Here is a 25,289-nt window from a genome sequence, read left to right on the forward strand (position 1 = left end):
AGTTCTGAACACAGCACACAGGGGAGCTGGCAGACACACAGCTGCAGAGTCACCCCTCTGGTGGGATTCTGTTGTGGGGCCAGCACAGACCCAAAGGGTGCCCTTAACTGATGTGGGGCCTGAGACAGTATAGGATGGTCTGGGAGGGGAAGGTCTTGGAGCTAAAGTGACCCGTGATAGGCTAGAACGAATGAAAAAAGGCCCATCGGGTGCTAAGACATCATAGCCACTGGCATTCACAATGGAGAACTGGGCCCGTGTTGGGGTGACAGAGAATAGCATCTGGTCAAATATGCATTAATGAGACTGCCTCATGAGCCCAGAAGAAGCTTCTACAGATCCAAAGAGACCCAGAAGCTGGGAAATGACATCCAGAATGTCTGTCAGCAAGAGGCAGTCCCCTGCACAATACAGTCCCCTGACAAGATTTGGAATCAAGATGTGGCTTAGGTCTCAGAAATAAGGATGAGCTTGGGCTAGACCAGGTATAAGAACAAAACTGTGGGTTCTTCGAGACTGGAGCTGCTGAAATTCTTCCTGTTGATTCATGGGATTGGTCCTAGACTTAACTAATGAAGACGCCGGGGCCTGAGCTGGAGAACAGGGCAGGTGAGAAAAGGGGAGGCGAGGGGAGGTGGAAGCTGGGAACCAGATATGATCCCACACCATCGCTTGACCTCAAAGGCGTTTATGTTTTCCAGCATTTGTGAACACGCTGACATATCCAAAAAACTACACAAAATGGTAAAGACTATTCTGTCCCCCGGCCCTGACCCAACCCCCACCCCCATACACAATGAAACAAACACCCCAGAGTATCAGGAAGACCTTCACTGCATTCCTGGAAATTGTTTCGAGCACCTTCTGTGTGCCAGGCACTGTGTTCGGATCGAGACTTCAGTGGAAAGTCGCACCTGCAGTGGCACCTGCCTGGGCTTTCAGCAATTATCTGGGCGGTCAGATATGCAAACAAGTGGTTTCAGTCTGTGCAAGAAGGGCTGTGCTGGAGGAGTTCCTGGGTCACATGGCCTAGTGGGGCCAGGGAGGGGCAGGGGGAAGGAGGCATGGAAAGGAGAAACAACGCGATGTTTTCCATGAGCCATAAGTATGTAGCTGTTTCCAAAGCAGAACCCAAGACAAGTGTGAGATGGTCAAAGATCATGGCTTTGGAGACTGACATCCCTGGGTTTGAATCCTTCCTCTGCCCCTTACCGTATGTATGACCTTGAGCATGCTACTTTAATCTCTGTAAAGCTCGGTTTTCCCCTCTGATCATTAGGGGATCCAGAAAAAAAGGCACTAGAAATACCTTTATTACTTTGTATAAAGTCCATACCCCTAAGAGGATGAGGATAAGGAAGAATAAAGGACAATTCAAGAAAAAGGTATATGTCATACTGTCTACTAAAATTGCTTACCATTTATTCTTTTAGGATTAGTAGGTTGTAAATCTAATGAGATGCATACATGAAGAACTGTAATTGATTAGACACTACAGTAGAAATGGATCAAACTATTTCCTCTTCTTGTTCCAAATTCCCTCCAAAAGCAGTCATTATGTTATTTTTCTTTGTCCTTATATAGATGTATTTAGTGGGACCTACCATATAGGCCTGCTCTGACAAATTCCATATTATGCTTATCATCAACGTTGGCTTCATCGATATTGATGTTGGTGCCTGGGTGGTTCAGTTGCCTGAGCATCTATCTGACTCTTGATTTCAGCTCAAGTCATGACTCCAGGGTCATGGGATTGAGCCCTGCATCAGGCTCCATGCTAAGCATGGAACCAGTTTAAGATTCTCTCTTTCTCTCTCTCCCTCTGGCTCTCTCCCCCAATTGTGCTCATCCTCTCTCTCTCTCTCTCTCTCTCTCTCTCTCTCTCTCTCTCCCTCTCAAATTAAAAAAAAAGAAGCAAAAAAAAAAAAAGATTGTCTTTAAATTACAAAGAATTCAATCAAAACAATAAAAAAAAAAAAAAAAGTGAAGACACAACATAGAGGAAACCTGACAATCCCTTGGCTCCCTTTTTGTGCCTTCCTGTTCAGAAGTCTTCTCTTCTTTGACTCCACAGTGAAAATAGACAGCATCTCTTTGACAGCAGATAAAAATACTAACTACCGAGGATAAGGTAGAGAAAATCCGCTAAGTCAAGATGTGGCTAGAATTTATGCTGGTGAGTCTGCTCACCACGTTGGATGACTGATTCTCTACAGCCGAGCATTGACCATAACAGCTTTCTCCGCTGGCCGAGGTCAGTGCTTAATGGTGATTGTTTTGACTTCAGTGAAAAATTCGTAAGAGTCTTTGGCTCCCTCTCTGCCTATCCCGGAACTCTTCATCCCCCCGAAAGGGAGGTTCAGCTCTCTGATGAGCCAGCAGTTGGTCCAGACCAAGCCCGACTGCAGCTTCTTAGCCACTCGGTGGACACGGCCCACGTTGCTTGACCACACAGTTGCTGCCAACCCGTATTTAACACTGTTTGCTCTTTGAATCACTTCCTCCTCACTATCGAAGGGGACGACACATGTCACTGGACCAAATATCTCTTCCTTCATGCAGCAGGATTCATCCTTAATGTCTGTTATGACTGTGGGAAGCATAAAATATCCTGCTTGATTCTTGGCGGGGAGACTCAACGTATCCACCCCTTCACCACACAGAATTCGGGCCCCTTCGGCGCGGGCTTTCTTGACGTAACTTCTGACCTAAGTGGGTAGAAACCATGATTAGCAGCACCTTACCATTTGGTTTTACAGAAAGCAGCAGAAAATTCAATATTTTTGAATCATCTACATAAAACGTGTAAGGTCATTGCTAAGAACTCTAAAGCTGAGGGGCACCTGGGTGGCTCAGTCGGTTAAGCGTCCGACTTCGGCTCAGGTCACAATCTCACGGTTTGTGAATTCGAGCCCCACATCGGGCTCTGTGCCGACAGCTAGGAGCCTGAAGCCTGCTTCAATTCTGTGTCTCCTTCTCTCTCTGCCCCTCCCCCACTTGTGCTCTGTCTCTCTCTATCAAAAATAAATAAATGTATAAAAAATTAAAAAAAAAAAGAACTCTAAAGTTGACTACCTTATTGCTCAGCTGCTAAGCCTGAGGGCAGAAGTGCTCTGACCATCATTTGGGCATCCAGCCCTCATACGTTAGAGGAGAGGAGTCATTTATTTAATGTATACGTGCTGGGCACATGGATAAACGCTTTTCAGACATTCTCACTTAATTCTCTCAAAACTCTATTAGCTATGTATTATTATCCCCTCTTTGCTGACAAAATTGAGCGTCAAAAAGGGTAGATGGTCCATACAACGAATAAACAGGAAAGCCAGAATCCACACTCCGGTATAATCGGTAGTTAAATACACAAAAGAATACTTGCTCACTTTAGGGAGGGACTGTGTCCACTGCAGAATATGGGGAGTTGAAGGGTGTATAAGATTTCATTAATAGCCAAGATAGCTAGGCTTCCAGAACAAATAATTTCTAACTTCTAGTCTCATTACCAATTATATTCTAAAAATATATCTAGGCAATAAAGTATAGCTAACTATAATGGGAAATAAATTATGTAATAAGTAAACCCAGTGACTCGGTGACAATGACAGATGTTTACTAATAATGGTTGTAGAAATGACTTATTATAAAATGATACGTATGGTTATGTCTGGAAGGGTTGTTGCGGTCACAACATTATCCTGCCCCTGAAGGGTATGATAAGCATAGAAGCCGTAGAAAAATAATCCCCCAAATTAAAAGCGTAGAACAGCAGTGAGGTGGTCCATCAAAGGCTGGGTACGTTGAAATCATACTTTGGCTTCTTACTTATCACCTATCTATCTGAGCATTTTGCCCCAGTATCAGATTAATATTTCATCGTAGAACAGTATTCAACGTAGAGCTATGTGTTCGCTCTGTAAAAATAAAAAGGTAATGTTGTTCTATGATTCGTTTCGCTCTAGTTTATGGAACACTTAATAAGCCATGAAGTCAAACACTTTCAAAAAATAGAACATTTGGAGCAGCTCTGCATTCCAAGCTGCTACACGGTTCCCCCCCAACCCGTGCAGGGATCTCAATGTTCTTCCTGAAAAGCCCTAGTCTAGTTTGCGGGTGGAGACTAAATGAGGTCTGGACTTCTCCTTCCTCCTTCCCGTATTCTCTTACTCCCCTTGAAGCAACCCACCCAGATTAACTAAAACGTGTCAAAGGTTGCATCCTGCGTGAACAGGAGAAGTTGAGGCAAAGGTCCCCAGGGGCCCCTGCTGGTCACAGGACCAGAACTTTCTTCAGTGATTCAAACTCAGAGCGTTCTGGCTTTAGATTGTCTCCTCTACCCAGAATTTCATGATTATCTATCTCTTAGAGGTTCTTGGCTCTAAAACGTGAAAGCATCGGTTTTCAAACTGTGAACTTTTCAAGATATTTAATGTATAAGATGACTCACACTAAACTGAATTTATTTTCTGGGGAAAGTATTACTGGATGATAGACTATCTATACTAGAAGCTCAGGAACTGAGATTTTCAGTAAAATCTGAAAAAAGAAAACAACATTGTGACTGGTAATATGCCATAAAATGTAATAGACTATTATTACGAAACTTTTTTGAGAACAGAGAGTAGTTATTACTTCATAGCTTTGCATGTAAATCAGAGCACAGAGGGCAGATGGGTGTGCTGGGGAGCCCAAGTGTTCAAATCCCAGGGCCTCCACTTACTCGCAGAGAGATTTCAAATGCTCTGTGCCTCAGTTTCCCCTCTGAAAAATAAGATTAACATCCCCACCCATTCCTAGGATTCGAGAAAATCATGCATGTGAAATATTTAGCTTGACGCCCAGTACGCAGTAAGTCTTATGGATGCCAGCTGCTCTCGGTGCTGTTGGTGAAGAAGGAGATGGTGTAACACACGATCTGATGCTTACTGGCTAAGAGACTTCAGAGATGCTCCCACCCTGCAGGTCGGGTTTTTTTAACCTGACAAAAGAAGGCAGGAAACTGCCAAAGTGGACCTTTGTTAGGCCTGAAGCCTGGCCCTGTCGGGGGAGGGCACCAGCCAGGATCCCCTGCGCTTCCCCCAGCCTCACTGTCAACACTCAACAATTCCATCTCCAATTACCCGCATCTTTGGGGAGGCTGGCATATAGCCAGATTCTCCAGACAGTCAAGTGGAAAAGAATTCAAGGGGGTAAAAAGAAAAACAAAAGTGAAAACAAAAAGCAACACCGTGCAATAGGCGAAGAGCCTTTTCTTCACACCTGGAGGACAGAGTCGCCTGCAGCTACCTATGCATCCCCTGGGTCTCTGGGAACCTGAAAAGTCACAGGTCCTCTTAGGAGCATGCTGTGTCTCTGTGGGTTCTGAGTCCTTTGCCATTACAGGACAACCTCGACATGTTCTAATGGGATTCTTCTGTCCCTGAATCACCACCTATCGCGACAGCCACATAGAAGTAAGATGGACACAGACGCTGCGGGGCTAATTTGCAGGGGACAAAGACCCCAGACGCTGCAGGGCTAATTTGATTCGGAGAAGATATAGACAAACTGCAGAAGAAAACAAAGATGGCAGCCAGACCTTCCTTAGCACGCAGCCCCCCAAGCTTTCCAGTGAGAGGCGAGGAAAGATGCCCACCAGTGGAACGTGTCCACTGCCTCCTCCGTCCCGGAGGGTTTGGCATACTGGACTGAAAAGAGTCCCACCGGAAAGGCCACATTTACACTTCCCTAGCTGCTCCCATGAGCTCCCCGTCAAGGGCAGAGGTTACCCAGGGCCTTCGCACAAGAAGTGATCTGAAAGCACCTGTCAGGGGTCCACCTGGTGGGAGAGTCAGAGAGGGACGCTGTGATTCCTTGCATCTGGGCACACTTGCTCCACATGGAGCAGCGACGATGGCAGACATCCAGGAACCCTCTGAGCCCCCGCAGGATTGCCCTAAGGGTTCACAAGGGGAGGAAACGTAAGTCCACCTGAGGGGCGCTCTACACGAGGAAGGAGGGACCACAAACACGAGAGACTCCATAGACAGCAGCGGGTTGATACGTGGTGGGGTAACGGGAATAACATCTTTAGTGTGCTTCCCTAGAGAAATCAAAATAAAATAAATTGGCCAATGATAAAAAACTATTTTTTTTAATTTTTTAAATGTTTATTTTTGAGAGAGAGAGAGAGAGAGAGAGAGAGAGAGCGCGTGGGGGAGGGGCAGAGAGAATCTGAAGCAGGCTCCAGGCTCTGGGCTGTCAACACAGAGTCCGACATGGGGCTCAAACTCACAGACTGCATGATCATGACCTGAGCCGAAGTTGGGTGCTTAACTGAGCCACCCAGGGACCCCTTTTTAAAAACTTTCTAACTGTGTGTACAAAATCTTTCTCCTTAAAAGCAGTAGGGTCATGGAACTTTCTAAAATGAGTGCAAAGTAATTAACTTTATTTTATTTTAATAAGGAAAGTAGCTAAGAAATTATTTTCTCTAAGGATCGAGGAGAAAATTAAGAGACGTTGGCTGAAAAGTCTGCAGTTTGGCTAACGGTAATGTGCTAACGTCAGTTTCTTGGTGTGGACAGTTGCACCGTGGACATGTAAGATGGTAACAAAGGGAAAGCTGTGTGAGTGGATATAGAAACCATCTGCCTTCTCTTCGAGATTTTTCTATAAATCTTAAGTTATTCCAAAATAGAAAGTTTATTTTTTTTCTTAGTTATTTGACGGAGATAGAAAACATTCATGAGGGTAAAAATATTCGGGAGTGTTCGAAAACTTCTGTTTGAAAGATAAATACGTGCTTATGTTTGAATGCGGTTAGGAAAAAACTGGTAACTGTACCCGTCACCATTCTCAGGGTTATTCATGGAACCTCAGTAACTACCTTGAAATGATAGTAAGAAAACAAAATCCAACTGCCACGTTAAATAAATGCCAGTCTTGCCAGCATAATTTGGTTTCACAGAAGATGGCATTTCTGGGTGGCCATACTGGGCCTAAAACCTTGTCAGTGGCTCAAGTCTTGAAAACAAACTAAAGATCACATATGGCTTAGGTTAGGGTTCTTGCCCTTTGTCCACAGCTTCTGTGGCTACGCTAGAAGCCATGGGGATCTCTCCCGCAGAACCATTTCACACATTCTCCCCTCCTCACCCTGCTTCCTGCTTCCCTGGAGAAAATAGAAGAAATAAGAAGAGACCCTCAAGCTACTACACCATCCATTATGTGCATCTCTGCTTCACAATATTGTAAAAGTCAAAGTTAAAATGCAGTTAATCTGCCACATCTGTGCAATGTCAAAGATTTCCAGAAACTTAGGTAAAGGCCCTGTCCCTCAGAGGCTAACTGATGGGAGCATATCTTCCTTGGTGGCCCTCAGTCACCACAGCTGAAAACAAGGTCCCCTAGCCCCCAAATTCTATGACTTCTTTTGGGAGTCACATCAGGTAATAAGTTAAAATGACCTTAAAGACCTAAATTCCACAAACCACCCAAAGACCATCGATGGCTTCTCCCACATGGACCACCACTCACCTTACCAATTACGAACCACCTAATTAGGATCATGCATGCTGGCCCTTCCAGAATTCCATCTGCTGTAAGCCAGAGGCAGAATCCTTTCCACTGGGAACTTTTATCTATGGAAACTCCTACCTCCCTTAGTCTACATCATTCTTATTAGTGACCTTTATGTTTTGAAATTTGACTTCCTCACTCTTGATTCTATCTCCATGCTGACTTCCTAGATTCATTCATTCCGTGTAGATGCTGCTTTAACTTGGACTACATTTGTGTATTCGTATCTAATATTTCAGAGACCATTTCCTATACAGGTCCGAATGCTTGAAGAATAAGGCAGTAATTAACAACATTTCAACCATGGATGTGTGCTGTGTCCTACACTGAGCTTATGCCCAAACTCACATTGCACAGATGTACTTACTTTTTCCAAATGAGCTTTACTTATCAGAGCTCCCATGTTGGCCGATGGATCGGAGGGAATGCCAACTTTCCACATTCTGGTAGCTGCTACAAACTTCTTCAAAAATTCACTATAGATGCTCTTCTGGACAAAGATTCTGCTGGTACAGAGGCAGATTTCACCCTGCCAAGAATGACATGTGAGGACAATGACAAGACATCCTCCTTCATGGATAGGTCAACGTGGCAATTGTGAGCACCTGCCAGTGGTCAGGCACTGGTCTAGGCAATGGGAGACGGTGACAAACCAGACAAAGTCCCACCATGAGGACCACAGAGTCTTGTGTGGAAGACAGACAAGAGCACAAGTAAATGAGCTCAATCAGTAATATAATTTCAGGTCACGACCAAAGCAATACAAGAAAACTAAGCAGAGGCTAGGAAGAGAAATTAATGGAAAAATACAGCTCTTTTACTCCCTTTTAGTAGAGGGAGTCCTAAAAGGTTCTTATGAAGAGGTAGTATTTGAATTCACACTGACTGAGGTGAAGGAGCTGGCTGGGGCTGGATGTTGAGGAAGACAGTTCCCAGCAGGAAGTGTAGAGGGGCTGCTGGCTGCAGGAGCGAGCTTACAGTGGTGCGGTGTGCGAGGCAAGGCAAGACAGCGTGAGCAGGGCTGAGCGGGAGTGTAGGCAGGAATGGGGTCAGGGAGGGTAGGAAATGAGGGCAGGAGGTGAGGAGCAAGGCAGTATCATGCAGTCTCACAGGCTCACAAGGAGCTTGCACCTTGCTCCTGGCATCATGAAAAGACCGTGGAAGGCTTTAAGCTTTAAGCGGCAGGATGATGTGATGGGGTTCACGTTGTGAAAGGATCCTCCCAGCAGCTGTGTGGAGAATAGAACGGAAGGGAATTTGAGCAGGATCGGAGTAGAATTAAGAGAGTGTTCCAGAAGTCCAGATAAGTGGACGTAGCTCGGACCAGGGCAGGCCCAGTGGACATGAGAGAAGTGGTAGGCGTCCACTGACGTTCCCAGACTCGAAAAGGGACATGGGACCCCAAAAGTGCAAGGAAACTGGTATAGATCCTCTGCAGAACAGACAGGTTTCAGGATGTATCCTAATAATTGCGGGGCGCCTGGGTGGCTCAGTCGGTTAAGCGTCCAGCTTCAGCTCAGGTCATGATCTCTCGGTTCACGAGTTTGAGCCCCACGCCTGGAGCTCAGAGCCTGGACAGCTGTGCTGACAGCTCAGAGCCTGGAGCCTGCTTTTATTCTGTGTCTCTGCCTCCCTCTGTCTCCCTCCCTCTGTCTCTGCCTCTCCCTCATTTATGCTCTGTCTCTCCCTCAAAAACCAAAACCAAAACCAAAACCAAACAAAAACATTAAAAAAAAAAAAAACAACTGAACCGACAAGACTGGTTGATGGGTTATTGAGACAGAAGGAAAAGGAAGGGTAAGAATCAGGGTGGCTCCCAGGTTTTTGATGGAGCCACAGAGCAGATGGTAGTGCTCTTCCCTGGGAAGGCGAGCCCACGGCAGGGAGAAGATCAGCACTGCAGGGAAAGGAGAGGGAGGGAAACCGGAAGTTCTGCTTCACACAGGTAAGGCTCAGACGCCTAATCGTCACCCAAGCAGAGGCACTGAGTGTCCTGGGCTGAGGTGCTAACAGGTGCCTGAATGAAAAGTCATCCTTACTCTCATTTGGCTACTCCATGCAATCGTTCGCAAACACCATTCTAGACACATCAAAGCATTATATAGGTTTGACAAGTACACGTACGCATGAACAACTATTTTTGTCCCATTTATATTTGTTTGACCTTCACAACAATCCTAACAATAGAACGTTTCTAATTATCTCGCTGGTTGTGCAAAGATGCACTGTCCAAATTAAACACTCACTGTTTGGGAGCAATAAATTCTCTCTGCCAGCCAGGATCACGGTTGGAACCATCTGCCCACCTGGCTTGGGAAATCTCCCAACACGAGTGCCCTCCGCCATGTGCGGGAGGCAGGGGAGGGAGTGGTAAAGAGATCTGAGGGGTTAACCAGTCAGGGTTTTCCTGACTACTTAGTGCCGGGAAAGCATAGGTGAGACTAGCGTCCCTAATGGCATGACTTGAGAGGAAATAAGAGAAGGGAAATCTTATTGATTGGGTGCCCATTGTGCCCCAGGCACAGCGCGGGATGCTTTCCTCATGATACTCCTGTGGTGTACTAGCTTTTCCAGTTCAGAATTAGGAAATGAAGTTTGACCAAACACAGGCCCAAGGCCCCCAGGCACAGGAAGTTTCAACTTCAGTCTGAGTGATGTTGAAGTCCGCGTTCGTTTCTTCCGAGTCCCACGGCGTGTCTTAAGTATGAGTGTGCCCCACTCCAAAGGGGAGTACACACAGTGGAGATGTTTCGAAGGAGCCCGTTGTGTCCAGCTGAGGAGGAAGTGCTCACTATGTGGGACTCATCTCTCGGCCAAGGAAAAAGAAATCAGCCCCTCTATTTTGCCTAAAGTCTATTTGTTGTCTCGAATTAGCCAGTTGGGTTCATGTCCTTTCCCACCGGCATTTAAAATACACGCCCCCCCTTCCCCCCAAGAGGAAGGCTGTCTGAGCACTTCAAATTCTTGCACAGTCCTTCTGTGCACTGGGAGTGCATTTGCCACCATGCAGAGGCCACTGAACACCCCCTCAACTATGTCTCAGGCCACGGTTTGTCCCCCCACCGCACTGTTGTCACTAAGCCACCCAAATGCTCGATTTCATTGTTCGTTTTGATCCTTGTTTGTTTTAATGATTAAAATAGCTGTATCATAAAATTGCAAGTCTATTTTCTCAAATCTGAAATTGAAGTCTATTGATTCAGAAACACTCTATACACACGGATATATCTGTATATAGAGGTGCGGACAGAGATACGTAATCAAACCACTTTCTCTAAGAATTACTGCGAGAGAAATCATTACAATTGTAATGATCCTGAAAAACCACCGTCAAGAATGTTTTTCGCTCGACACTCATGAAAACCCTACTGGAAGGCATCATTCTTGCTTCCGTGATTTTACAGGTAAAGAAACAAAGGTTCAAAAGGCTTTGCAGTTTATTCAAGTTAAATAAAGATCTATTTCATTCTACTCATCCTTCTATGACAGTCCTCTTTCATTAATTCTTTGCCCTCTGCTAATTTTTTTTTTTTTAAACAGACCCTTTGGAGAGGGGCGCCTGGGTGGCTCAGTCGGTTGAGCGTCCGACTTTGGCTCAGGTCATGATCTCGCAGCTCGTGAGTTCGAGCCCCGCGTCGGGCTCTGTGCTGACACCTCAGAGCCTGGAGCCTGCTTCTGCTTCTGTGTCTCCCTCTCTCTCTGCCCCTAACCCACTCGCATTCTGACTCTGTCTCTCTCAAAAATAAATAAACATTAAAAAAAATAATAAAAATAAAAATAAAATAAAAACAGACCCTTTGGAGAAAATCATTCAGTATTTTCGTATACCTGTTGAAGGTCAAGTGTGCCCCCAAAGCAGGTACAGGTGTCCTCTTCGTGATGCTTCCAGTCTGGTCTGTCTGGGATGGTTTTCCTAACCCTTTGGGATGCCATCGAAGAATTTGCTAAAAACCATCGCCTCCAGAAAAACAACTGCTTACACAATTTCAGGAGATGAAAAGTTGCCACGACTCCATGACACCCATGAGTCCAACATAAGAAAGGTGCTGTAGGCTTGGTTTAGGCATTTATTTCTAAGTGTGTGGTGCATTTAGGATGCTTTGGGGGAGCAAAGGTTCACTGGAGATAGGACATTGAGACAGCGAGAAGAGAATGAGAGTGACTCTATGAATTAAGGCAGAGAAAAGCTTGGAGAAACAAAAAATCAATCATTTTGCCCATGGCCAGTACCTGACAAAAAGCTGTGACTCAGAAAGAGGAGCTTGCTAAACAGAAGCTGTGACTGTACAAGACCACAGATGGACATCGAGATAAAACAGACAGTCAGCAGAATAACACAATGTAACAACCTCTTCTCACTGAAATAGCACCAGACTGACCCGCTCACTCCTGGCTTTGTACTGTGATGAAAGAGATCCTGTCTGACAGGGTCACAGAGTTTAAAAATAAACAAACCAAAAATGAAACGAAACCAAATAAAAACAAACAGAGCAACCCAGAGGACGTACCTGGTTGGCAAAGCTGGACCTGACGGTCGTGGGAATGCACTCCTCCAGGTTGGCGTCCTCAAAGATGATGGCGGGGTTCTTGCCCCCCAGCTCCAGGGACAGCTTCTTGCAATGGGGAGCACTCAGCTGAGCGATCCGCTCGGCGGTGGGCTGGCTCCCCGTGAAGGAAATCAGGGGTACCTCTGGATGGGACACCAGGGCCTCGCCTACCTTGGGCCCCGTTCCAAACACAATATTTACCACACCTGGTGGAACACCTGGATGGGACACAGTGACAGTTACACTAATTCTTCTCGGTATGTTGAGAACTTCTGTTACACAGACATTCTCTTGGAAAGTCCAATAGCTTGAATGGGTGGGAGGAAATGTCTATGGCCGCCTCTAGTTTAATAACAAAGCTCCATGTGCTTTGCCGTAGAAAAACGAAGAGTAGAACATTCTCTCTCTCTCTCTTTTTTTTAATGTTTATTTATTTATTTTGAGAGAGAGAGAGCCAGCCAGTATAGAGAACCCCAAGAAGTCTCTGCACTGTCAGCGCAGAACCCCATGCAAGGCTTGATTTCCCAGATCGTGAGATCTTGACTGGAGCCGAAATCAAGAGCGGGATGCTTAACTGACTGAGCCACCCAGGCGCCCCGAAGATTAGAACATTCTAATTAATTCATTACATAATATTGACCAGGCATCAGGGGCTGAGGACGCAGAGATATCCTCAGGCAGGTCAGGCCCTCTAAGGTAGAGAAGCCCTGCTCTTAGCTGGCATCCAGAAGTCACAACGCAGTGTGAACACGTTAAGTAGAGGGAAGAAGAGATTAGACTATCCTGGCCCAGGGACGTGAGGGAGGCTCCTCTGGGAAGGTGAGTATTGAGTTAAAGGTCCTGTGTCTCATAATATGGACATACCATTACACTCCTGGACTGACGTAAAACACCAAGGACACCCGAACACGGGTGCCCCAATCTTTCTATCATGAGACCCTACCTTCCTACATTTGCGTGTATTTTTTTTTTATGTGTTTATGGCTTTTCTTGTTTATTACCTATCCAACACTGGAAGGCACACTAAGGGCAGAAATGGTGTCTGTGTTTTGCTCCCCACTCTGTTCCCCGTGCCATGGCCTAGTTTGCCATATAGATTAACACTGCTAAACGCTCACATTCACTGCGGGTCAGTTATTGCTGCAAGTGATTTACATCCATCCCATCTCCCAACAACTGATGATGCAGGTAGGATTTAATATCCTCACCTCACCCAAACTGAGGCAAAGTGAGGTTAAATGGCAACCATTACGAGGCAAAACCGGGTGTGGAAGATTAATAATCAATTAAGTGGATGAATGAACAAATACTTAGCATACATTATCCAAATCCAAATATCTTGACTTTGTTTGAAAGCTTTAAGTGCCCAGAAAGAAAATCTGTGTGCAATTGTGATGTGTCCAGGAAGCTCTTAGGTTTGCTTGGAGGTAGCTGAATGTATTGCCTGTATTTCTTCAGCCTTGAAATGCAACAGAGGCAGAAAACCTCCAACGTGTAACGTTCTTGAACTACCCTGCTGCTAGGATCTTTTTCCGTCCAGGTTGGCCATTCTCTCCTTCATAGAAACATACTTCATGGGATTACAACCATCTCTTCAAGAATATGCTTTTAAAGTATAAATAATAAGTTCTCATCAATGATCCATTATCATCGCGAACACCTTCCCGTAGAGCCAGAGTCTTAGCCTGATCACTTGAGGGGACAAACGAGACCCCATTCAGGTGAGCCTCAGGGACAGGTGTGAAGAATCAACGTGGCATCTGACAAAGCGTCACCTCTAATGGCCCCACCGTTACAGTCATGTGCACACTTATCGAAACCTAGTCTGGCTCGATCCTGGATCACAGGTCACTGCCACAGAGGGCAGACCCAGGGCCAGACACCATGTGAATGCAGGTGAGCCCTGCGTTGGGACAAAGAGGAGGTTCAGGAGGGGGGGCCCCATGGAGGCTGATGGGAGAGAAACAAGGACAGGTTCCCCATCATTTGCAGGAAGGGGTCTTAATCTCCATCAATTATTACTGGGCATGTGAATATTTGCCCAATATTTTCTTTCTTTTTTCTTTTGAAATGTTTATTTATTTATTTTGAGTGACAGACAAGACAGCATGAGCCTAGGAGAGACACAAAGAGAGGGACGCAGAATGCAAAGCGGGCTCCAGGCTCTGAGCTGTCAACACAGAGCCCGATGCGGGGCTCGAAGCCACGAACCCACGAGATCATGACCCGAATCGAAGTCAGACACTTAACTGACGTATCCACCCAGGCGCCCCTGCCCGATGTTTTCTGATTGGAGTTTGGGGGCAAGAGAAGGTGGGCTATTGGTCAGGCTTTATAAATCCTGAAGGCAAAAATGGATCAAATCCCTTCTAACGTTTACAATAGCATTTTAACGAAGAGTGAAGAAAACTTAGAAACACCACACATTTATAATCCAGGAAAGTGGGCTCATTTCTTCCAGGCCAATTGCCTTCTACACAACGGCGCAAACACTTTACATTTCCTTGAGCTCTGGTGTTAATATGTTAAGAGCTACATACTGGCCATTATTTCTCAGTACCAGTTTGCCATTCGATGGAGGCAGTAATGAAATTTTTCTAGAGACACCTGCCCTCTACCCTTAAGATATTCTGGTTATCAAAGGAAGAAGGCAGCCAAGTCGGCAAATACCAATTCGAGAAACCTCAGAATAGGTGGCTAACGGATAAGAAAGGGCACAAGGTCCCTCCCATGCTAGGATGTGGCAGGGTGGCAACAAGCTTAAATTGGGCAGAACAAAAATAGGAAGGCCAGGGGCACCTGGGTGGCTCAGTCGGTTGAGTGACCGACTTCAGCTCAGGTCATGATCTCATGGTCTGTGAGTTCGAGCCCTGCGTCGGGCTCTGTGCTGACAGCCCAGAGCCTGGAGCCTGCTTCGGATTCTCTGTCTCCCTCTCTCGCTCTGCCCCTCCCCCGCTCGTGCTCTGTCTCTCTCTGTCTCAGAAATAAATAAACATTAAAAAAATAAAAAAAAAATAGGAAGGCCAGAAGTCCACTTTCAGTAGACCCTCCAACAACGAGGGCAAACATTTGGTGCCCCCAAGAAGAAGCGAATACTCTAGGACTTGGAAAGAGTTACTCACTGCGTGCTTTTTTAAATGATTGCACTTCACAGGAAGGTCATCTGCCAAGTCTGTTTGAAGGCTCAGGACTAGAGGACTGGCTCTTTAAATAGCCAGAACGCACCAGCAGGTCATTTTAGCTTTCTTTTTCTTACACCATTAAAAGTGTCTCTTACATAGTCTCAGTGGAGAAACTGAGGGCTTAAGGCAGGTGCAATTTGAGGGGCGCCTGTGTGGCTCAGTCGGTTAAGCATCCAACTCTTGATGTAGGCTCAGGTCATGATCCCAGGGTCGTGGGATCGAGCCCCGCATCGGGCTCCGCGCTGCACATGAAGCCTGCTTAAGATTCTCTTTTTCCCTCCCTCTTCCCATCTCCCCTGCTTGTGCCCTCTCTTTCTCTCTAAAATAATTTTTTTTAAGGTGATATTTGAGCCTTATGCTCTCAGTGGGCCAGAGGAGGGAAGTTCAGCAAAGCCAGCCCCGGCTGGGAAGGAGAGAAGGACCACCTTGGTATAGTCAGCTTATTTGTTCACAAGAAAGAAGATCAATGCTGTGCAAATACATGGATACATAAACCTCTCATGCAGACCAGGTTCTGGGTGTATGGAAGGGAAGAGTACTGAGGGAAAGGAATCATCCTAGATCAAGACGTAGTTGACTTCAAGAGAGCACGGTTCTGGGAACACAGCTCTGTGGCCCACGCCCCCTCCGTGCGTTCCCTCCCCGACATGGATCACAGCAGAGCCTAGGTCCCACTTCTGTTCACCCGGGGGACCTACAGTCAACAGGCAGGGAAGAACTGCCTTGGACGCCCGCAGACACTAGGCACTTAGTTTTGCAAAGAAGGGCATTAGAATGTGATCCCTCGTGGAAGGAAGGAATGACAGACAGGTGGGGCGTGGGAGAGGTCTCCATCTTTCTATCACACACCCTCCAGGAGCCTAGGGCATCCATAAATGTCACCTCAAAGACTGAGGATGGAGGGCCTCATTCCTCTGTACAATACAAGGGAAATGGGCAGCTAGACTAGGGTCATAAGGCCACAGTTCAACCTGCCATCTAAACCTTGGAGTCAAGAACTGGCTCAACTTCTTTAGAAGCCAATATGTATATTTTTGCTTGGAGAGATGAGATATCCAGAAGGGGGAGGGATGGGCTCTTTCCAACCACCTACTTTACAGATATGGGTGAGCCCAGCTACCTTCTCTGCGGGCTTGAAGGACGTATGCACAGCGGAGACTGACAGAAAGACAGCCTGTTTCCCACCATCACCCATCATCCCAGCCCAGAGTGAGTATGGAGACCTGAGCTGAGGGACCTAATAGCGAGGGGCTTTCCTGTGGGTTACAAGCTGGGGCCTCCCGATGGTTCTCCTCTAACCCTGTGCCCATGCTGAGTTTACCCCAGAAGGTAACCAGGAACATACCTTGAATGTGACCATTACACTATTCACAAAACGAGGGCAACGAGGGGCACCTGGGTGGCTCAGTTGGTTGAGTGTCAGATTTCAGCTCAGGTCATGATCTCACAGTTCATGGGTCTGAGCCCCGCATTGGGCTCTGTGCTGACAGCTCAGAGCCTGAAGCCTGCTTCGGATTCTGTGTCTCCCTCTCTCTGTGTGTCCCTCCCCCACTTGTGTCCTCTCTCTCTCTCTTTCTCTCTCTAAAATAAATAAACATTAAAAAAAAAAAAAGGACAAGGAACCATATTGCATCAGCTTCCACATAGTGGCTCCAAATGCTGGGGAAACTGAGGGATATATATTCAAATCTCTTGAAAATGGGCTATTTTGAGCAGTTACTCTATAGCCATACAGAAAAGTGCCTAACAGTAGCCTTATTTTCATCAAGGTTAACACGTAGTCCAAACAGATTTAAATTGACCATTGAAGACACTCTCTGGGGCCCGCTGCTGTCGGGCTTGAGGCTCCCCGATTGTACAAGTCTCCGTACTGCCTGCCCCCTGCTGGCGGAAGGGTTCCTGCGGCAGCTCGGTACACGGGGCCAAGAGAGGAAGCTGTGTGATGAAAGGGGTTTCTCGGGAAAAGCTCAGGGAGACAACAAGCAAAGATGTCGATGGAATCGATCTTGCTCTGAGCGGAATTCCATCCAAAATAACTTTTCAAACGTCAGCGACGCGGAGGTGGCCGCAGCCCGCAAAACTCGCAACCCCAAAGCCGATCCCGTGCCTCTCGGAACCCGCAGCTAAATCACCTGCTGTCTCCAGGAGTTTGCACATCATCCAGGCGGTCACTGACGTCAGCTCGCTGGGCTTGGCTATGACGGTGTTGCCGGCAGCAATGGCCGGAGCCACCTTCCAGGTCAGCAAGTAGAGTGGCAAATTCCAGGGGCTGATCAGACCAGCTGCAAGAGGACAGAAGCACCTTCAGCAATGGCATGCCCCTCAAAGCAGGCTGGCCACACTGGGTTTCTTCACGTGGGGCTCCTCCCTCCTGCATCAAAGTGAAGCTTACTCTTCTAAAAATCCCCAATTCTGCTATTGGTAGCCACCTTCAGGAAAAGAATTCTGAAACGTATCATATGCCATTGTGCCTCTTCAAACTATAAATCCATACAATTTACTCTTTTCTTGATGTCGTAACAATTGTATTGATGAACAAACAGCAATATAAGTTCTAGGACCAAGAGGCTGTCACTTGTCACTAAACAGTTCCAGCTGTGATGAGTTTTGAGATTTAGAGTCCGATGTTCACATTTTTTTAAACCTCTCTCTCCTTCATCATCAAACTGTCTAGCTCCTACTTAAGGTTTTCCATCACTGTTTCTAATCTGTTGTGGATTAAGACATAAAGTCTCAAGCTTTTTAGAATCATTTGTAAAATAAGAACAAATCAGTAATGAGCATGCCCTGTGGGGGCCTCCTACTAGTAAGGCTGATGAATTCTGATGCATAGACTGCGAAATCCATTTTGGCGAGCCAGGGGATTTTTTAATAAAAAATTCTCTCTAGGTTCTCACCTGTATCATGAGCAGATAGGATTGCTAAACAAGTGATAGAACCAGCATCTAGAATTTGTTCCCATGCGATACTGAAACCATGTGTAGGCTTCTAACCATAAAACACACACACACACACACACACACACACACACCTACCTTATGAATAAGTAAATGGATTCATTTTATTTTATACTCTTCCCTCAAACCTGTGCTGTGAAAGTAAACATACACTCTATATTATTATATTTCTCATTGGAAAATCTTTTCTTTAGGGGATAACAGTATTTTTTCAGCATTGTATATCATCATGCTTCTTAGAGGAAGGTTTGAGCTTCTCCTAAATGCCTTCAAAATGTGATTTCCAAAGGGTTCAAATAATCACAGTGGTAAAATATCCCATTTTCTTTCCTTTTAATTTATTTTATCCTGTCATAAAATGTAATAAATATGGGAGGTTGGTGGGTTTTTTCCTCGGAGGAACAGTGACATCTAGTGGATATTTTGAGACATTGCTCATATTTATATGTCCTCCAAAAGGAAGCAAGAAGCGGCGCGGCCCGTTCAGTCAAGGCTCACTTACCTGGCACTGTTCTAAGTGCCCTACACTTACTAATTCATTTAATCCATGTTAAAATATATAAGTATAAAATTAAACTATTCTCTCAGTTTTTCAGATAAGAATCGTGAAATATACAAATGTTAACGAAACTGACCCTGCACATATCCAAAATCCATGCTGTTAAGGACAAGCCTCTCTGGAAAGAAACTTTTTTTTTTTTTTTTTTTTTTTTTTTTGGTGTATGGGGGGAAAATCTTTGTACGTGAATTTCCTCTCGGTATTATTCTTTTCCTGGTAACTTCCCAGGAACGATGTTTTCGGAATAAGTGGGGAATTTGACACAAAGAAAAATAACCTCGAAATAGATTTTTGTGGCCCATTAATTTTCAGTCCAAGTAGAAGAAATCAGCTCTTTCCTTTTTCTGGGTCTGTTCCCTTCGATCGGTGCTGCAGGACCGACGGGGCGTCCCTCGGCACCAACCCAGTGCAGGCTTTCACCCAGCAGCACCTACCGATCCCCACGGGGGCCCGCAGGGTGTAGTGCAGACAGTCTACGTGGTCCATGTGTGTGCACTCTGATGTGTGGTGCAGGATGGAGGAGGCGAAGAACCGGAAGTTCTGCACAGACCGGGGGATGTCCATGGTTCTTGCCAACGTTACGGTTTTCCCTGTAACAAGTCAGCAACAGGAGGCACAGTCAGTGTAGTGGAGACACCACCGCACCTGCATCCTAACTCACGCTCACGTAGCTTGGTGCCTTCCAGCCCCGGACCCCAGCCCTTGACTACACGGACAGCTGATCATGGTTTCATAAAGCTGTGAAATAATTAGGTATGACGTTATAAGATGGGGGGGGGGGGGGGGGAATTAAAACGGAGTCAAATAATCTTTGTTTGTGGGTGGGGGAAGGGTTGAACAATTGATAGCGATCATGAATTCGCCAGATGCTACCACTCCGCTCACATCAGCTCTTTCAATTCAAAATCACCGTGCCTTGTGCAGGCTACAAAGGGGTTGGAGTAATGGGTGTTAGGACAGCTGTATCTGCACGACACCATAAAACCCCTCGGACAGACATACGCTGTACATGAAATGTCCCCCAGCACGTGGCAGAGACCCTCAGATGGGCACGTGACAGAGCGACCAATGGCATCCGGGGGTTGGCATGTGATGCTCGCTCACCATGTGCCCCATGCACCACCTAGCTCCTGGATGGAACAAAAAGAGATTCCGGACTTTTCCTTTATTCTCTTTGGCAATTCCGGGGGACTCCCCGCAGCAGGAGCACCAGCAGGAAACATCTCCTTCTTAAGGGCTTAGACTCAAGCTGCTTCCTAAGTTTAAGCTGATATATAACACACATACCATTTTAAAAGATCTTGGGTTTTCCTAACAGACGTCCCTGCAAGGATTTATGGGCATTTACTCCATTATCCACACCTCTGGGACGGTAGTTGCTTTGGGAGCGGAACGCTGACCTGTCGGACTCTTTCTGAACAACTTGACTGTAACTGCTCTTCAATTACCCGCGCTTAGAACCCCTCTGCCTAGGACTGGAGAATTGCAGGATCAGCCCTCCTCTTCCTCTCCCCCCATATCCGTGCCCTTTGCCAAGCATCTCCGCCGTGCCTTCCACCAAATGGACAAAATGTATTTGCTTTCCTGCCCTGGAACCTGGGCTCAGCTCTGACTTGCTGTGGCCATCAGAATGGGGCAGACGTGGGCCAGATGCCAGACTCCCAGGTGGTTCTGCTTTCCACCTCTACCTCTGCCATGAGAAGCGTCGTGCAGGCTAGCCTGATGGGAAGAAGGTGCCCTGAGTCCCATCCATTGTGGTTAAGAGGCAAGAGGTCCCCTGCCCAACCGGAACGAGGGTGTGAATCTCCAGCGTCTGAGTAGTTGTACGGCACTTGCCATAAAGCACTGCTAAGAGGCGGCTGCACTCACCTTGGTCTCTGGATTCCGCCTGGGCCAAGTCCTCCAGGGATTTCTCCAGCAGATCCGCCAGCCGGTGCAGCACCTGTGAGCGCTCCTGGGGGCTCCTGGCCGACCAGCCGGGAAACGCTGCCCTGGCGGCCTCCACTGCGGCTTCGATCTTTGAGGAGCATCAGGAAGACAATCACCTTAGGACTGTTGCTCCTGAGGTTCGAGGAATCCAGAAACCACAGCTCCACGCATGCCTAATTTTTTTCAGCCTAGTTTCAAATATGCAACACTTGCTAGTGCCGAGTTACCTGCAAAGTGGTGTTTTTGTGACCGGTGAATCAGGGCACCACAAAAACAAAGAAGAGGGATCCGTTTTGACCAAGGTGTGCAGATGTGGCAATCAGATTATTAAAAAGAAGCTGTTTGAGGGGCGCCTGGGTGGCTCAGACAGTTAAGCACCCGACTTCGGCTCAGGTCATGATCTCGTGGTTCGTGAGTTTGAGCCCCGCATCAGGCACTGTGCTGACAGCTCGGAGGCTGGAGCCTGCTTCAGATTCTATGTCTGCCTCTCTCTCTCTGTCCCTCCCCTGCTCATGCTCGCTCTCTCTCCCTCTCTCTCTCAAAATTAAATAAACATTAAAAATAAAAGCCATTTTAATTTTAACAGATGCACATTTTCAATCATGTCAAAATACACATTTTTTTAATATCATAGGGAGGGGAAACTCATCTAGACATGTAGAATCTCTAAACTTTTAATCCAGCTCCAACACATCTGAGAAAGTCTAAAATTTTGCTTAAAATCATATCTACAAGCTGTCTTTCCCCTCTGAATGACTAATTATAATAGCCATTTACTAATTTTTCTATATAAAGGAATGTTAGACACACAAATTATTTCATCTAACCTGTTCTAAAATTCTAAACCGTGCCTATTGCTATGCCCATTATGCAGATGAGGAAACTGAGGCACAGAGCGCTCAAGTCACTTAGCAGAGGTCACACAGCCAATAAGTGGCAGTATCAGGATTCAAACCCAGATCTTTGTGGCCCCCGAGACCATGGCTGGCCTTCTGTGGCACAGCCTCAGTCCCTGCCCCTGCCGGGCTCTGCCCAGTAAAAGAGGCCTGTTGGGGAGGAGGATATCTGTGTTTGAACAGATAGTTTGGAGACCTGGTTTTGGAGCCAAATCCAAAAATATACAGGGGAAGGTACGGGCAAGGCCAATTCATGCAAGGTGAAACGGGTTTTGGGCTGCCTTTGTCTGCCCCTTAGCAAAGTCTAAGCAGTATCTTTCCAGAGACAGCAAATCTATAGCCTGTGTCTCACCCCTCTCCCCTCTCACACACATGAGAAGACTATAATAACTCACAGCGTGCTTCTACCCCTGGGCTCAGACCCAGCCTCAGAATCCTTTTCCACAGGCTTCAGGTCACCATGAGCGTCTTTCTCATGTCACATGATCTGACAATTCTGCTGCCTTCTCCCACCAAACCTGACGTACATTCCTCCTTTGCTTTCTTTATGCAAACAGAGTCCCTCTCAGCGGGGCTGAATAAAGGATAAAATGAGTCTCATTTTAATTATACATTTCTGGGGGAAAAAAATGGTGTTTTCATTTCAAAAGCTGAATCTCTAATGTGGATCCGCAGAAACAATGAAGGAAGAATGTGGGCACCAGAAGCTGCCGTCCGGCCGAGGCCTGGGTGCCCGCCAACAGGAGGAGGTTTCATTCCTGCTGTGGTCAGTACAAAACGTCCTCTTCCTGAGGTTTGTCAGTGTAAAAGCTAAGCTTTTCACTATGCAGAGAACTCAAGTACAGTCATGTTTTCTAAGTTGTCTTAGAATACATGTGGATATAACATGAGCATACGCTAAGACTTAGGAAGCATTTACTATTTGCCAAACACTAAGGGCTTTATATATACCAGTCTGTTTAATCCTTAGAACAACACTATAAGGTGTTATTATTATCCCCATTTTACAGGTAAGGCTACTGAGGAACACGGAAGTTCAGCTCTAAGTCAAGACCACACACACTAAGTTGTGCAGCTGGTCTTTGAAGCTAGGTGGTCCTACCCCAGTCTGTGCTGATGACTGCAAAGCTATCATGTAAATGCCACGATACGTGTGTGTGTGGCCACTGATCTAAGCATCAGAGATGAGAATGTTAGCTCACTGTCCGTTGTCTGTGGAATAAAGGACGATGATAAAGTCTTATTTGTAGGCTGTTACGACTCATATTGGGGATAATTCCACTGTTAGCAAAACCAGCAGCACTTTCTGTGAGTGACTTTCTGTAAAATCGGGCATGTAGTTTGTATGTGGACCGTAGTTTTCAAGCCAGAAAAAGCTGGGACTTATGGGGATCAGAGAGAATATTTGCAGGGAAATCCAAAATGTTTATTCGTCTACCAGCAGGTGCTTCCATAGTACATTCTGTCTTCTGAAAAGGCATGAGCCGTTAGCTGCAGAAAATATTTCAACTGAACTTGTCATATTTGTCGTTTTTAACTTCAGTTTAGAAAACACCCTGAGACCAGGAGGACTGGAAAACACAAAGCTGGATTTCCCACATCTATCCCAGGTCATTTGAAACAAACAAAATTGTGGGTTACAGTTTAACCAATAGATTAGCCAGTATTTGCAGACTTTAATCCACAAGTCTAAAGGTTTTTTTAATGAAAGACAGATTTAAAATATTATTAACAAATGAGAAATAATAGCTTAGTATAGATGAAGGCTTGTTTATATATCTTTATTAATATATGAAGGTTACAATTATCCTTTAAATAATCTAGTTCTTTGTGCCTTAAAAAATAAAATCCATTAGGCATTAAATGAGCATAGGTACATCAGCCACATTTATCACCCCAGACACATTTACATTGTCAATACAATAAGTGATAACTAATCAAATGTATCTCCACCATTGTATAAAATTTCTCAAATAAAATTAATTCAACATCAATAAAAAAAATGTAATGTGTGTGCCATTAAGCACTTTGAGTAAGAAAAAGGATGGTATTAAATTTAAACACAAAACTATATGGGAATTTGATTTTGCATTTCACCATTCAAATGATCAGTTTTACTTTACCAGATATTTTAAAAACATAAGGAATTATTAAAGGATAACCTAAAATAAATCCCTGGGTTTTTACTTTTGCTTGTTTTTAGAGAAATAAGTTTTTCAGAAAACCATGAATACAGTGGCAAGTTTAGGCAACACTTGGTAGAAAAAAGGAAACAGTAATACTGATCATTCTTAACAACTAATAGTTTTTAGTAGACACCTATTAAGGAATGTCTGAGAAATGCAGCCGTGTGTTAAGCTGCCTAGACTAATAACTTGCTTCTGTAGAGTCACCTGGGCTTTGTTCCGTGCACAGATATCACCCCTTTTTTTTAAAGAATATTGTTTAAGTTTATTTATTTATTTATTGGGGGGAGGGGCTGAGAGAGAGAATCCCAGGCCGGCTCCGTGCTGTCAGCGCAGAGCCCGATGTAGGGCTCAAACCCGCGCACCGTGAGACCACCCTGAGCTAAAATCGGAAGCTTAGCCGTCTGAACCACCCAGGCGTCCCAGGTAGCCCCTTTTGAAAGGTCACATGACACTGCTTCGCTTTTACCTTAGCTCCTGTTTTCGCTAACCAAAAGAAACCCAAAGAGGATTTTCACTTTTAGGAAAAGAGCCATTACCATAGTCTGTACTGCTTTCCCAAAAGCAAAGTTGCATGACACGAACTTTCATTAAGTGGAGGAGACTCTGCACTTTATGCCATTTCCACAGGTGTCGTAGGAAGGCTCTCTTTTTGATTGCGGGGGAAACCTACATCCTAGGAGTCCGATTACAAAGCAAACCTTCCCAGAACTAAAATCTTCCTGTCCCCCGATGTTTAACAATTGGGCACCTTTTCCCAATTCCCCTTGCTCCTAGAAAAAAGTAAGTGACGTGTAATCATCAAGACACCAAGTACATTTCAGTCTCCCTAAGTGAACTACTCACCTCTTCGTTTCCACTGTCTGGCACCCTGCAGTATACTTCCCCCGTGGACGGATCATAAGAATCGATATATGAGCTACAAGGTACAAACTTTCCATTAATGAAGTTCTCCAGCGTCAGAAGTGCCTTTGTTCCGGCCATGGTGGAGACAACTCCTGTCTTTCTCCCCACCGGTGAGGGAGTCTCCCTACCCTGAGTTTGCCTTGTCCTCACCTCCAGCCCTGACGTCCTCATTTACCAATCAGGGAATGTGGGAGGCGTCCTGACACTCAGGAGCCTTCCAGTCTCCCAACTCTAAGTGAAGAGAGTTCTGGAATATTTCACAGACTTCCGGTACATTTTGAGAAGGGGATAATAACCTGGTAAACTAACATCAGCTTATGTGTTCATGGCCCTTTGAAATGTCAGAAGGTATCTGTGTATCTCCTTTTATTGCATTCACACTATAAGCTTTATTGCTCAAACACTGAGGGCCAGACCCTGAAGCAAGTCCTTGACACGAATGTACTCATTTATTCCCCACAGCAACCCTATATAAAGTAAGTGTCATTAAATCCCCTCTATTGTAGAAGAAACTGAGCCTCAAAGAAGTCAATTTGTCCAAAATTGCAGTTAGTAAGGAATGACCATTAA

At 45.7% G+C, this 25,289-nt stretch overlaps 1 protein-coding gene across 1 annotated transcript; it reads right to left on the minus strand.

The window, feature by feature from the left end:
• Positions 1 to 1,405: 1,405 nt before the first annotated feature.
• Positions 1,406 to 24,893, minus strand: ALDH8A1 (aldehyde dehydrogenase 8 family member A1). Its single transcript, XM_060616725.3, has 7 exons — positions 24,660 to 24,893; positions 20,672 to 20,819; positions 19,237 to 19,392; positions 17,419 to 17,568; positions 12,066 to 12,322; positions 7,925 to 8,086; positions 1,406 to 2,708 (listed from the first exon to the last, which is right to left on the minus strand). Exons 1-7 carry the CDS (start codon positions 24,888 to 24,890, stop codon positions 2,256 to 2,258), a joined length of 1,557 nt encoding a protein of 518 aa, XP_060472708.3. The 5' UTR covers positions 24,891 to 24,893; the 3' UTR covers positions 1,406 to 2,255.
• Between the last annotated feature and the right edge of the window lie 396 nt (positions 24,894 to 25,289).

This window comes from Panthera onca, chromosome B2 (genome assembly GCF_046562875.1).
Source record: "Panthera onca isolate mPanOnc1 chromosome B2, mPanOnc1 haplotype 2, whole genome shotgun sequence".
NCBI classification, from domain to species: domain Eukaryota; kingdom Metazoa; phylum Chordata; class Mammalia; order Carnivora; family Felidae; genus Panthera; species Panthera onca.